The sequence below is a fragment of the Onychomys torridus genome, chromosome 11 (assembly GCF_903995425.1).
Source record: "Onychomys torridus chromosome 11, mOncTor1.1, whole genome shotgun sequence".
NCBI classification, from domain to species: Eukaryota; Metazoa; Chordata; class Mammalia; order Rodentia; family Cricetidae; genus Onychomys; species Onychomys torridus.
The window spans coordinates 20,981,135-20,993,199 of NC_050453.1; the positions used below are offsets into that span (position 1 = coordinate 20,981,135).

The 12,065-nt window shown below is 40.2% G+C and overlaps 1 protein-coding gene across 1 annotated transcript; it reads right to left on the reverse strand.

Moving 5' to 3' along the window:
• Window positions 1-452: 452 nt before the first annotated feature.
• On the reverse strand, window positions 453-1,430 carry LOC118593281 (olfactory receptor 10X1-like). The gene has a single exon (XM_036202650.1). It carries the CDS (start codon window positions 1,407-1,409, stop codon window positions 453-455), a length of 957 nt encoding a protein of 318 aa, XP_036058543.1. The 5' UTR covers window positions 1,410-1,430.
• Window positions 1,431-12,065: the final 10,635 nt, after the last annotated feature.

Consider the following 12,065-nt stretch of genomic DNA (forward strand, 5'->3'; position numbering starts at 1 on the left):
GTGTGCATATATTTATGTACATATATATGCATATATATGTTTTCACAAAAATAGCTGCTGGTTTTTATAATATATGTATCTCCTACTAGAAAAAGCTCTCTCATGAGAAGTCCAACTTGGTACATTACAATCTTTCCAGAAATATTGACCATTTGCATCTTTAGACACTGAAAACATCTCTCAGTGCATGGTCACACTGTGGCTTTCCCTTCTGCTCTTTCCTCACTTATGAGAGGTACAGAATGCCCAGAAATTGGCAGTTTTCTTATCAGTAGCATTATTCTTCCCATAGCTGTGGAAAGAAGAGTCACTGGAGAACTTCCTGAGCATACTTAGAAAATACTTGGGACAGGTTAGGTGAAAGTCTCAGTCATGTATTCCTGGATTTCACCTTTCCATAGAAGACACAGATTGCATGCTCCATTGACTCCTGGAGGAAGTTAAACAATACACTAAACTAGAAACAATAGCCCAATGTTATTTTTCAAGGCTACTGTTTTTCTCATGATCTTTCTAAAAGCGTTCTTCATATCCTTATTCCTGAGGCTGAATATGATGGGACTGAGGAAAGGGGTAATAATGGTATAAGGAACTGCTATGAGTGCATCATCTCCTCCTGAGGCTTCTGGCTTCAGATAAGCAATGGATGCAAACCCAAAGTGGATGATGACCACAGTGAGGTGTGAGGCACAGGTGGAAAATGCCTTTTGCTTACCCTCAGCTGAGGGGATCTTAAGGACAGAAGAAAGGATGAACACATAAGTCAAGAAGATGAGCAAGAATGTACCCACTAAGCCAAACATTGACATTAGTGTTACAGTGAATTCTGTGAGGTCACTGTCTATGCAGGACAGTCTCACAACTGCCCTCATGTTGCAGAAGAAGTGTCTGATGAGGTTGGGTATGCAGAAAGACACCCTGAATACAAGTGCAATTTGTATAAAAGAGACCAAGAATCCTCCAGCCCAAGCAGAGGCCACAAGTTGTCCACATGCAACATTGGTCATAAGAAGAGGATATCTGAGGGGGTTGCAGATGGCCAGGAAGCGGTCATACCCCATCAAGGTGAGAATGATGCAATTTGTTCCACCAAGGCCCAGGAAGAAGCACATCTGCAAGCCACAGCCAGTGACTGAAATTCGTCTGTCCTTGTCCAGGAGATCCACCAGCATCTTGGGGATGATAGTCAGGGTATAACAGGTCTCAGAGAAGGAGAGTGCACTGAGGAAGAGGTACATAGGGGTGTGGAGAGATCTGTCCACCCAAGTCAAAGCCATGATGGCCAGGTTGCCTGCAAGAGTGAGAATATAGAGGCAGAAGAAGACCACGAAGAGGAAGGTCTGTACATGTGGGTAAGCAGAGAAGCCTATGAGAATGAATTCCTTCAGGATTGTTTGGTTGATTGCCATTGCTTGGATTCCTGAAATGTGAAAGAAGAAACAAATAAACCTTCAATTTGTCCTTCATATTGTCAAATGAAATGCATGGTGTGGATAAGAAAAATCACCACACTTACAGCATACAATCAATTTTCCATTCAGTTTAGCAAAACTCAGCCATGTATGTAGATGATGTGATTTCATAATTGTGCATTTATTTCTTCAGCAATAAATTATTAATTTATTAATCAGCCCAGAGGGATGATTTGGGACTATTTAAAGCATTCTATTGGCTGGTAATTTAATATTGGTGAAATACTCCTCTTGGTATTCAGATAAAAGGTGCTCAGATCAATTAGCTGAACTACATGTGGATAAAACTCTCAACGCTGAAAAAATACTGAGTGACTTTTCAGCCTGAGGAAATTACTCAGTAGATAATACATTTGCTGAACAATCATGAGGACATTAGTTCAAAATACAGCACCTAAATAAAAGGTGGACATGCCTGTATCCAGCACTGAAGATGCAGAGACAGAATACCTAGGGCAATTGGCTATCCAGACTATTTGGAACTGCGTCTCTGACTTCAGCAGAGACCCTGCCTCAGTAAATGAAGTAGAGAATAATAGAGGGAGACACTCAGTATCAGCTTTGGGCCCTCATGTGCATGTGTATCCATGCACACCCAAACACATATGCGAAAAAGCATACTCCCATGTAAACATGAAAACCATAATATAAAATAAAAGACATGCTGAAGGATAAAAGGACAGAGTTAGGTCTAACACAGATACTCCTAAATAATAAATAGCCTGTAAATATTCAGTAAGTGGAGACTGAGAATTATTTCTAAGTGCAATGGCTTACAACTGTTGGAGAAACCTGAAGTGATTTTACTTCTTGAAGAAAGTAACTAGGTTCTAATTTATTAAAGAAATACTTTAAAAGTTGTTTTGCTTTTGATACTCTGAGAAGAGGGATGCATGAAAGTTAAAATACCCCAGCTTTAACAAAACATAGCATATCAAGTTGCAGTAAGACTAAGCCCTCCACATGTAGTAAGGCTGGGCAAGAAGCCCAAGTATGAGAAGCAGGATCCCAAAAGCAAGTAAAAGAGTGGGAGACATGCCCTGTTCCCACTGTTAGGAGTCTCACAAGAGGACCAAGCTACACAACTGTAACATATATGCAGAGGGCCTAGGTCAGTCCCATGCAGGCTCCTTGGCCATTGGTTCAGTCTCCATGAACCCCTATGAGCCCAGATTAGTTGATTCTGTGAGTTTTCTTGTGGCATCCTTGACTCCTCTAGCTTCAACAATCCTTTCTCCTCTTCTTCTGCAGGATGTCCTGAACTCTGCCTAATATTTGGAGACCCTCCCTAATGTGGGAGACCTGCCCTTTCCTAAACAGAAATATAGGAGGAGTGAATTGAGGAGTGTGAACAAAGGGACTGGCAGGAGAGGAAGGTGGGGAAACATCCCTGGAATGTAAAATAGAAATAAATTTATTAAAAAATATTGCAGCATTAAATTTGAAAATGGTTAGTTATCATGAGACAGCTAAGCCCTAAATGGGAGATACATACATATATATTTGGCACTGCCCCACTATTAAGGCTCTAGATACATTACAGAAAAGGAGGCAGAAAAAATTTGAGAACTGGGTGATGGGAAGCATGTTTTGAGTTGCTGTCTTGTGGACATTATATGGTGACCCCAATCGTGTTCTTATAACTACACAAGATCGAATCAGCAGAAATCTCAACATATAGAGCTGATGGTCTCCAGACCTAATTACATTCTGTTCTCCATTGCCATTGATTATTTCTGGAAGAAGGGAAAAAAATCAATCTTCATTGAATATTTGGCCACTGGTAGGTTTCCCATACTTCAGTGGAAACACCCATGCACAAATGGGTAGGTCTAATTGGATTGAGTGTTCAGATCTATGTGTAGTGCATAGATATGATTATACTTCATTGCATCTATATATGCAATTTTCAAAAAAATGAGAAAAGAATTAAAAAGAACACCCCAGGATACTCAGGATTAATAATAATTAGATCACGTGATATTGACAGTCTCAATATGTAAGCCCGATACAGGAGGTAATGAGATTGTGCTCATTTCCTGAATGATCAGCTCGTCATTAAAAAAGGAGAGACAAATTCTGTGAAATCAGTGTGAATTCTTCAGTAACTCTGATGTATTTAATCTTATCCTCCCATGACTTCCACAACATGATGCCTGTCTTTATAATTAATATATTTGCCTTTCTATTATACAGAGCTATTTATCCTGTCTCACATGTCAATGTATTTGATAACTAGAATTTACGGAGTCTACATTTTCCCAAATTCTTTCAAATGTTTATTGATTTTTCACTTCACTGCATAAATATGAAGTGCATGTGACAGCTGTGGTCTGTGTGGGACAGCTGCGATTATCTCACTTTGGAAATAATTATATCTAGGAAGTGGCATATTTGTAACTGGAATCACACTGTTTTGATCCCAACTCCCCATTCTTTCCACTTCCCTGTGTTTTCCTTTCAAGAATGGGACCGTGATCATCATGATCATCATTTCTGTGTTTCTCGAGGTGATACTGCAGAACACTTTAAGACAAGTAAGTGTTGTATGGATAAGTTCAGAATCAGAAAGTGGCTAACCTAGAAATGATGTCTGCCTTGCTTTTTCAGTACTGTGAGTTTTGAACATGTAGAATAACAGAGTTCGCACTGCTTAGATTTCATTCAGTCTAGATTAAGCTTCTTATGGCAGAATCTGTCTTGCACTGTCAGAAGAGGCACAGAAAAATAATGTAAATATACTAATAGTTCCAGAGATGATATACACCCTGTGGACTCCACCTTACATGTTTCTTTGATCTTTTCTCTTCCACCTGCTTCAATCATCCTTTTTTCATGTTGTGCAAGAACAGTGTGCTCTAATTTTCCTTCCTTTTTTCCCTTTGTCATATTGCCTCAGTAGCTTCTTATCTGTGAATTATAATTTCTCAGTTGGAAGCTAGGGACTTCTGTTCTCTTCATAGATATCTTACAGAGGGTTGCATTTTAGGAAACTCTGGCCTTCTTAGTATCTGAGTATACTGTAAGTCTTCCAGGCCTCAAAACTTGCTCACACAGTATTACTCCAATTACCCCTAGGGCTACCATTCTGTAACAACCTGGGTCTTCACTCTTCCCCTCCCAGAAAAGTTAGGTCCCTCAAGGCCTCTTCTGTTGTGATCTGCCACTCAAACACACACTGATGGGAATCAGTAGAACACCTCACACACCAGTACTCTTAAGTTCTCTCACTCTTCATGTAGCAACTCTGTAAGAAATTCAGGTCTATGTATCCTAAAATTGAGGGTTAACTTATTTTCTTAAATCACATAATAACACATTAGCAAAAAGGATGCTGATTTAGTTTCAGTGTCCTTAGAACAAAACCCATAACTTCTCTGTAACATTAAGTACAAGCAAATTCCATATTTCATCCAACCTATATAGTTACTTCCAACGAAACCATGGGATGGGGGTTGTTTGCAAAGCTTTCATAAATAGAAACATTTTGAATTGCAAACACAGGTGTGGTGGCTCAAGCCTGTCATCCTGTAATTTCAGCACACAAAAGGCTGAAGCAGGAGGTTTGCTTAGTTCAAGGTCTGCCTGGGTTAAACAATGAGCTCTAGGCCAGCATTGGTTAAAGTGTAGTATCATTTTATTTTTAATGAGGTGGAGAGATGGCTCAGAACACTTGCTGCACTTCCTAAGGACCCTAGCTCAGTTCCTAGTACCCACATAAGGCAGCTCACACATGCTTGTAACTACAGCTCCATTACTGGATCCCACCTTACCTTCATCTATTTTTGAAGTTGCCGCTAACTCTACTCTCTCCAGTTTAGTTTGGGTTATCAATCTGTGCTCTTCAATGACAAACAGAAATAATGAGGAGGGGCATAGTCAGTGCTGTCTTTCTTTCTGTGGTGATAACTAATTATGAATAAAAGAGAGCCAGCAGAGCTGGAATACTTTCCTACCTTTCATTTAATTAAATGCCAAGGCCAAGTCACTGTCGCAGGTATATTCTTCTGGAAGATACTCTTCACAGTTTTGGTGTCAGCATTTGTTGTCTCTACTCATCAGAAACAAAACCGAGTTATGAACATCACTGCTCTAAGAGTCTGGATCCTTCTATTGCTGGTTGTTGCTGTACCTTTTGTATTTGAGTTTCTGCAGTTGGCAAGGATGGAGTTTTCTGAGTTTGTGCGCCTTTACTCTCTCTGTGGCTCTAGAGTTGTGGGATATGAGGGTTAAGTGACTAAGTAGGCTGTGCTCGTCCCTCACCACCCGCGAAATGACCTCAGGTCATTGCTTCCTGCCACTGTGAGATGCTGTGTGATTCTTATCAAAGGTTGAGGCTCCCCAGCTCTTGAGGTTTGTATGGTTTTGGTTAGGAGAGCCCTGGAGATCCCTGTTGTCTTTCATCAGAGAAGGAAGAAAACTTTCTCTCTCAACTTTATAATTTGGTCTCATTAGTTATAGGGCTTTGTGTAATATGCGATCTCTGATACATTTCTACAGATCCTTGGGGATTTGCTGTGTGCAGAGTTCATCATGCCCACAAACAAAGCTTTCTGCTGCTCAGTGATTTTTTTTTGTCTGGCAGGAAGCCCCAGTGGAAACTAGGAACCCCAGTGCTCATTGGGTTTTCTTTGACACAGACGCTGTTTTGAATAAAATGTTATTGAGCCTCCTTCCCCTTACTTCTTATTTAGAGTTTGGCCCCAGGCTGCAATGACCAGGCTTATTGGGCCCCTATAAGCCAGCTGTAGCAAAAACAAAACAAACAAACAAACCCTTGATGTGTAAATGTAGTGGAAATCTCCTGTCTGATCCCCTCCAACATCTGGTTAAATGTATCTACTCCTTTCCTCCAGGTGATGTCTGATTATCCCAGCTTGCATTCAGCAAGAGTCCTATTGGATCAGTTTAGCAGGAATCCCCTTTGACTCATCATATATCTCAGTAATTTCTCATCCACAGAACTTCCTCCCTGTGCCATGGCTACATCTCTGCTTTTCCTTGCTGTGTAAAAAGTTGTGTCTGTGCTCCATTTTTAAGTGGATTGTTTTTTCCCTTGATGTTTTGTTTTTAGTTGTTTATATATTCTAGATACTAACCATCTCTCAGATTTATTGCCAGTAAATATTTTTCCCATTCTGTAGGCTGCCTCTTTACTCAGTTAATTATATCTTTTGCTATACAGGTTCCTTTTCTTTTTCTGAAGTCCTATTTACTAGTTGTTGGTCTTAATGCCTGTGTCAGCAGGGTATTGTTCAGAAAGTCCTTTTATCTGTCAGTGAGTTCAAGCTTACTCCCTTCTTCCTATTTTTTTTTTTTTTGTCAGAGCTGAGGACCGAACCCAGGGCCTTGTGCTTGCTAGGCGAGCGCTCTACCACTGAACTAAATCCCCAACCCGTCCCTTCTTCCTTCTATATCACATTCAGGGTATCAGGTCTTATGTTGAGGTCCTTGATCCAATTGGAGTTGAGTTTTATGCAAGATGAGAGACAAGGATCCACTTTCATTCTTCGGCATATAGCCATTTAGTTTAACCAGCACCATTCGTTGAAGATGTTGTCTTTTCACCCAAGTACATTACTGGCCTTGTTTTGGTCATGAATCAGATGGCTGTATTAGTGTGGGTTTATATGTGTGCCCTGCATTGTAGTCCATTGATCAGTGTGTCTGGTTTTATGCGAGTACCATGTTGTTCTTTTATTACCATAGCCTGCACTATAACTTGAAATCTAGGATAGTGATTCCTCCTAGAGTTTTGTTATTGCTCAGGATTGTTTTGACAACCCCAGGTCTTTTTGTCTCCATATTAAATTTGAGGTTTATTTAAATGGAGAATTACATTGAGATACTGACAGCTATTGCAATGAATCTTTAAGATTGTTTTGGTAGTTTGACTAGAGTTTTCAAAAGGTAAAATACAAATGGCTGAGAAACATTAAAAATTATTTATGTTCCTAAGCCATCAGGAAAACACAATTTAAAACTACTTTGAAATTTCAAGTTTCCTTGTGGCTAAGATTTAAAACAACACCCCTTCCACACACACACAAATGACAACAAATATTGGTGTAGATTTGGGGAAAGGGGCAATTACTCATTGCCAGTGGGAGTGCTAATGGATGCAGTCACTATGGAAATCAGTGCACCATTTCCTCAAAACGCTAGAAACTGATTTACCATAACACTCCTGTGCATATACCCAAAGAATTGTACATGTTAGTATAGACAGTCTTGCTCACCCATGTTCACTGCTGCTCTATTCATAATATCCAGTGGTTCAGAGCACTTACTACTCTTCCAAAGGAAGTGAGTATAGCTGCAGTTTTTCTGATACAGCCTGACCCACGGTCAGGACAAATCTCTCTCACTGGCCAGTTCTGCAGCTGCTCAGACCCAACCAAGAAAACATACAGAGACTTGTATTGCTTACAAACTGTATAGCCATGGTAGATTTCTTGTTATCTAGTTCTTCTATCTTAAATTAACCCATTTCTATTAGTCTATACTTTGCCATGTGGCTCATGGCTTATTGGTATCTTACATCTCACTTGTCATGGCAGTGGCTGGCAGCATCTCTCTGCCTCAGGCTTCCACTTCCTATAATTCTCCTCTCTCCTTGTCCCACCTATACTTCCTGCCTCTCTACTAGCCAATCAGTGTTTTATTTATTAACCAATCAGAGCAACACATTTAACATACAGAATATCCACAGCAAGTGATTTCAAATCCCAGCATCTAAAGGGTGATTAAGAATCAATTGCTCCAGTTCTAAGGGGATGCAATGTCCTTTTTTGGCCTCTGTGGGCACTGCACACATGTATTGTACAGACACACATCCAGATAAAACAATGAAATGCATAAAAACAAATAAATCTTCAAAAACAATGAATAGATAATAAAAATGTGGCTCAATGGAATATTATTTAACTGTTAAGGAAATTGAAATTATGGAATAGGCAAGTAAATTGATGGGGCTGGAAATAATCATTCTGTATGAGGTAACAGATCCAGAAAGACAAAAATCACACATTCAAAAAATAATTTGTGAATGTTAGCTTTTAATCATCAGACATGTATTCTCTATTCTCCATTTGGAGTACTCACAAAGGTAAAGAGCCATATAAGGTAATTTTAAGGCAGTGGAAATAGAATGTAGTGGAGTATAAATGGATAGAAGAGAATTATAGAACAGCCTGACCAAGACAATTCTCATATAAGAAGACATTTAATTGGGGCTACATCCTTATCCATAGTTTGAGAGAGAGGCTGGACCTAGAGGGACTTTTGAAACCTCATGACCAACCCCAGTGACACACTTCCTCTACCAGGGCCAAATCTTCAATACTTCTAACCCTTTCAAATAGTGCCATTCCCTGGTGACTACACACTTAAATATATGAGCCTGTAGAGGTCATTCTTAATCAAATGACAACATTCCACTAACTGACTTCCATATTATAATGAAATCAGACAATTAGCCTATCTTCAAAAGTCCTCATAGTTTATCACAGTCTCAACAATGTTTAAAAGTCCAAAGTTCAATGTCTCTTATGAGACACAAGGCAATCTCTTAGCTGTAACCTCTGTAAAATCAAATAATCAAAAAAATCAGATCACATGCTTCCAACAAATAAAGGCACAGGATATACTTGACCATTCCAAAAGGAAGAAAGGAAGCATAGTGAGCAAATACTGGAGCAAAACCAGAATGAAAGCCAGCAGGACAGACTCCAAATTCTGCACCTCCATGTCTAATGCCAAAGAGCTCTTCAGATCTCAAACTCTTTTCAGCTCTGTTGACTGAAACACACTTCTCTCTCTTGGGGTGATTCCACACCTGGTTTACAGTAGGTATCCCATAACTCTGGTGTAGTGGATAGCCATCCCAGCATTGGCCTGGAAGTTCCAACCTCCATTGAGGCTTCAGTAATGATCACGCTCACAAGGCGGGGTAGAGGAAGGAGTGGAAGACCGAGGAGCAGGAAGAGGTGGCTCTCTTGGTTCCGGGACGCCGGACGCTGGAGGTGGACGGAGCAGAGTTCTCCAGAGAACATCGCCGGACTACCCTATACCTTTGCCAGACCCTGCAACCTACCCCTTCATTTGTAAGTTACCCCACAAAATAAACCTCCCTTTTAACTACATGAAGTGGCCTTAATAATTTCACCAATATCTGGCGCCCAACGTGGGGCAAATTCCAAAGACCCAGGCGGCTCCCTCCCTCAGCCTCCTCCTGGCTGGCGGCTGGTGGGCACCTAAACCCGCCTACAAAGTTCCATTTAACCAGGGGACACCTACACGGTCCCATTCCCAAAAAAGGGAACAGCTAATCCAGTCTCAGTTCCCCAGCTTAGCCCCTAGACCAGCGAAAACCACTGTGAGTGAGGCATTCCCACTCCTCCCTGAGTGCCAGCTCCACGCCATCTTGGCTCCTGCCTTCAGCTGCCGCCAGCCAAGGTCGCTAGCAGGCCTTGCTTTGGAGCTATACCAACGCCTCCTGCTGGCTGAAAAGTGCTACTGCACCCCCCAAAACCACGGAAAGGTAAGCTTCTTTCAAGTAAAAGTACTTGATAATTTTACACCTTAAAACTGACTAACAAATTTTGAGTAATTCTTATAATATGGCTGACAACATTACCTCACAAGAATTTAAAAACCTTTTTGCCTGTATGATGAATGACATTTTCCTGGAAATATACGACCTCCCTAAGACATATCTGGCCTGTACCATTTTGACATTCATTATAATAATTCACACAGTGTTCAAACACTGGTTTAATAGTAAGAACAAAGATGAGTCATTATTGGGACTGATACAGGCTTTAAAAGATAGCAATGAGGATTTACATAAAAAGATTCTCTCTCTGGAATCTGCTAACCAGAATTTACAAAACAAGCTTGTACCCAAAATTGCTTTTATTGATAATAAATATGAGTATTTAATGGATAGAACACTAACTCTCCAGAGTGAAGTTGTAGCTACTCAGACACTATATAAGGAAAAAAAAATTATCATTACTTGATAAGATAAGGTCCATGGAATCATATGTTTCAGAAGAACATAAAAACTTCCATGATTCCATGAAAAATCTAAAATCCCTTACAAGAGAGGAGGTTTACTCCCTGGAACAGACCCTAGGAGCTCGTTTACAAGCCCTGGAGAAAACTCTCAATAAACGTGACAAGGGACCTAATAAGCAGAAGGGCAAGACCATACAGGTTGTAACATCTCCAAATGGCTCTCATACAATGGCTTATCCTGTTATCATCCATGAGAAGCCAGCAGATGACACACACCCCGAGCCATATACAACATATACATTACAACCAATTTCAACAAGGGACTTCCAAGGCAGTTCATGTTTCATTTTCCCAGCTTCACACAGTGACCTCTTTGGTCCTACATTCAGGCACACCCCTGACACATACTTTCCCTCAATGGCTTTTCTTAGCATGAAGGGGGAGGAAGATTCCACAATACCCTTTTGTGCTTCCTTTACTCTAAAGCCAGAGTGATGTGGCTGAAGCAGCCTGGTTCTGCTGCTTGCTGGGGCTGGAACTTGACCCCCCTTTTCAATTACATTTGTATTAGCTTTCTGTTATTGATTTTTTGTTTTTTGTGTGTTTTTTTTTTTTACACTGATTAAGCTTTCTTTAATTTCTTTTCACAAGTTCAAATATTACCTGAGTGAGGTCCTGCCCCAGCACTGACTTTCATGTTTCTTCCAGTATGACCCAATAAGCCTTGCTTAAAGCATTCAATCACTCTCCTTGTTCAAAGTCCCAAAGTCTTCCATATTCCTCCAACAAATAGCATGGTCAGTCCTGTCACAGCAATAGCCCAACCCCTGGAACCAACCTCTGTCTTAGTCATTGTTTTGTTGTTGTAAAGAGATACCATGCACAAGGCAACTTATACAATAAAACATTTAACTGGGGGCTTGTTTATAGTTTCGACAGATCAGTCCATTATTAACATGGTGGGGAGCATGGTGACATGAATGGCATTGGAGCAGCAGCTGAAAGCTACCTCCTGATCTTTAGGCAGAGAGGCTGGACCTAGAGTGGGCTTTTGAAACTTCAAGGCGAACCCCAGAAACACATTTCCTCTAACAAGGCCAAACTTTCTAATCCTTCTAATCCTTTCAAATGCTGCCATTGCCTTTCTCTGGTGAGTAAGCATCCAAATGTAAGAGACTATGGGGGCCATCTTATTCATAGCACCATAGCTGGCCAACACATTATTCCATTTTGTAGACTGCCTCAAAGGTATAGTGATTGTTGTTTTTGTTTTGTGTAATCTCAACGTGTTAATAAATAAGTATTTGAGTCCTTTTTCTAAAAAACTTTGTTTATGTGGTGACTTAAAGTGTTTTACCTTTAGCATTTTCTAAGTTGCAATTCTTATATTAAAGTATTTGTTAACCGTTTGAGTTGATCTTTGGACAGGTTGAGAGATATGGATTTAGTTTCTTCTTCATGTGGATATCCAATTTTCCAAGTTCCATGTTCTAAAGAAGATGTCTTTTTATATGATGTGTATTTATGTCATCTTTGCCAAAAACAAAGTGAACATGGATATTAGGGCTTCTT

Excerpts from the sequence above, each read along its gene's own strand:
- LOC118593281 (XM_036202650.1), bottom strand. The coding sequence starts at position 1,409 with ATGGCAATCAACCAAACAATCCTGAAGGAATTCATTCTCATAGGCTTC.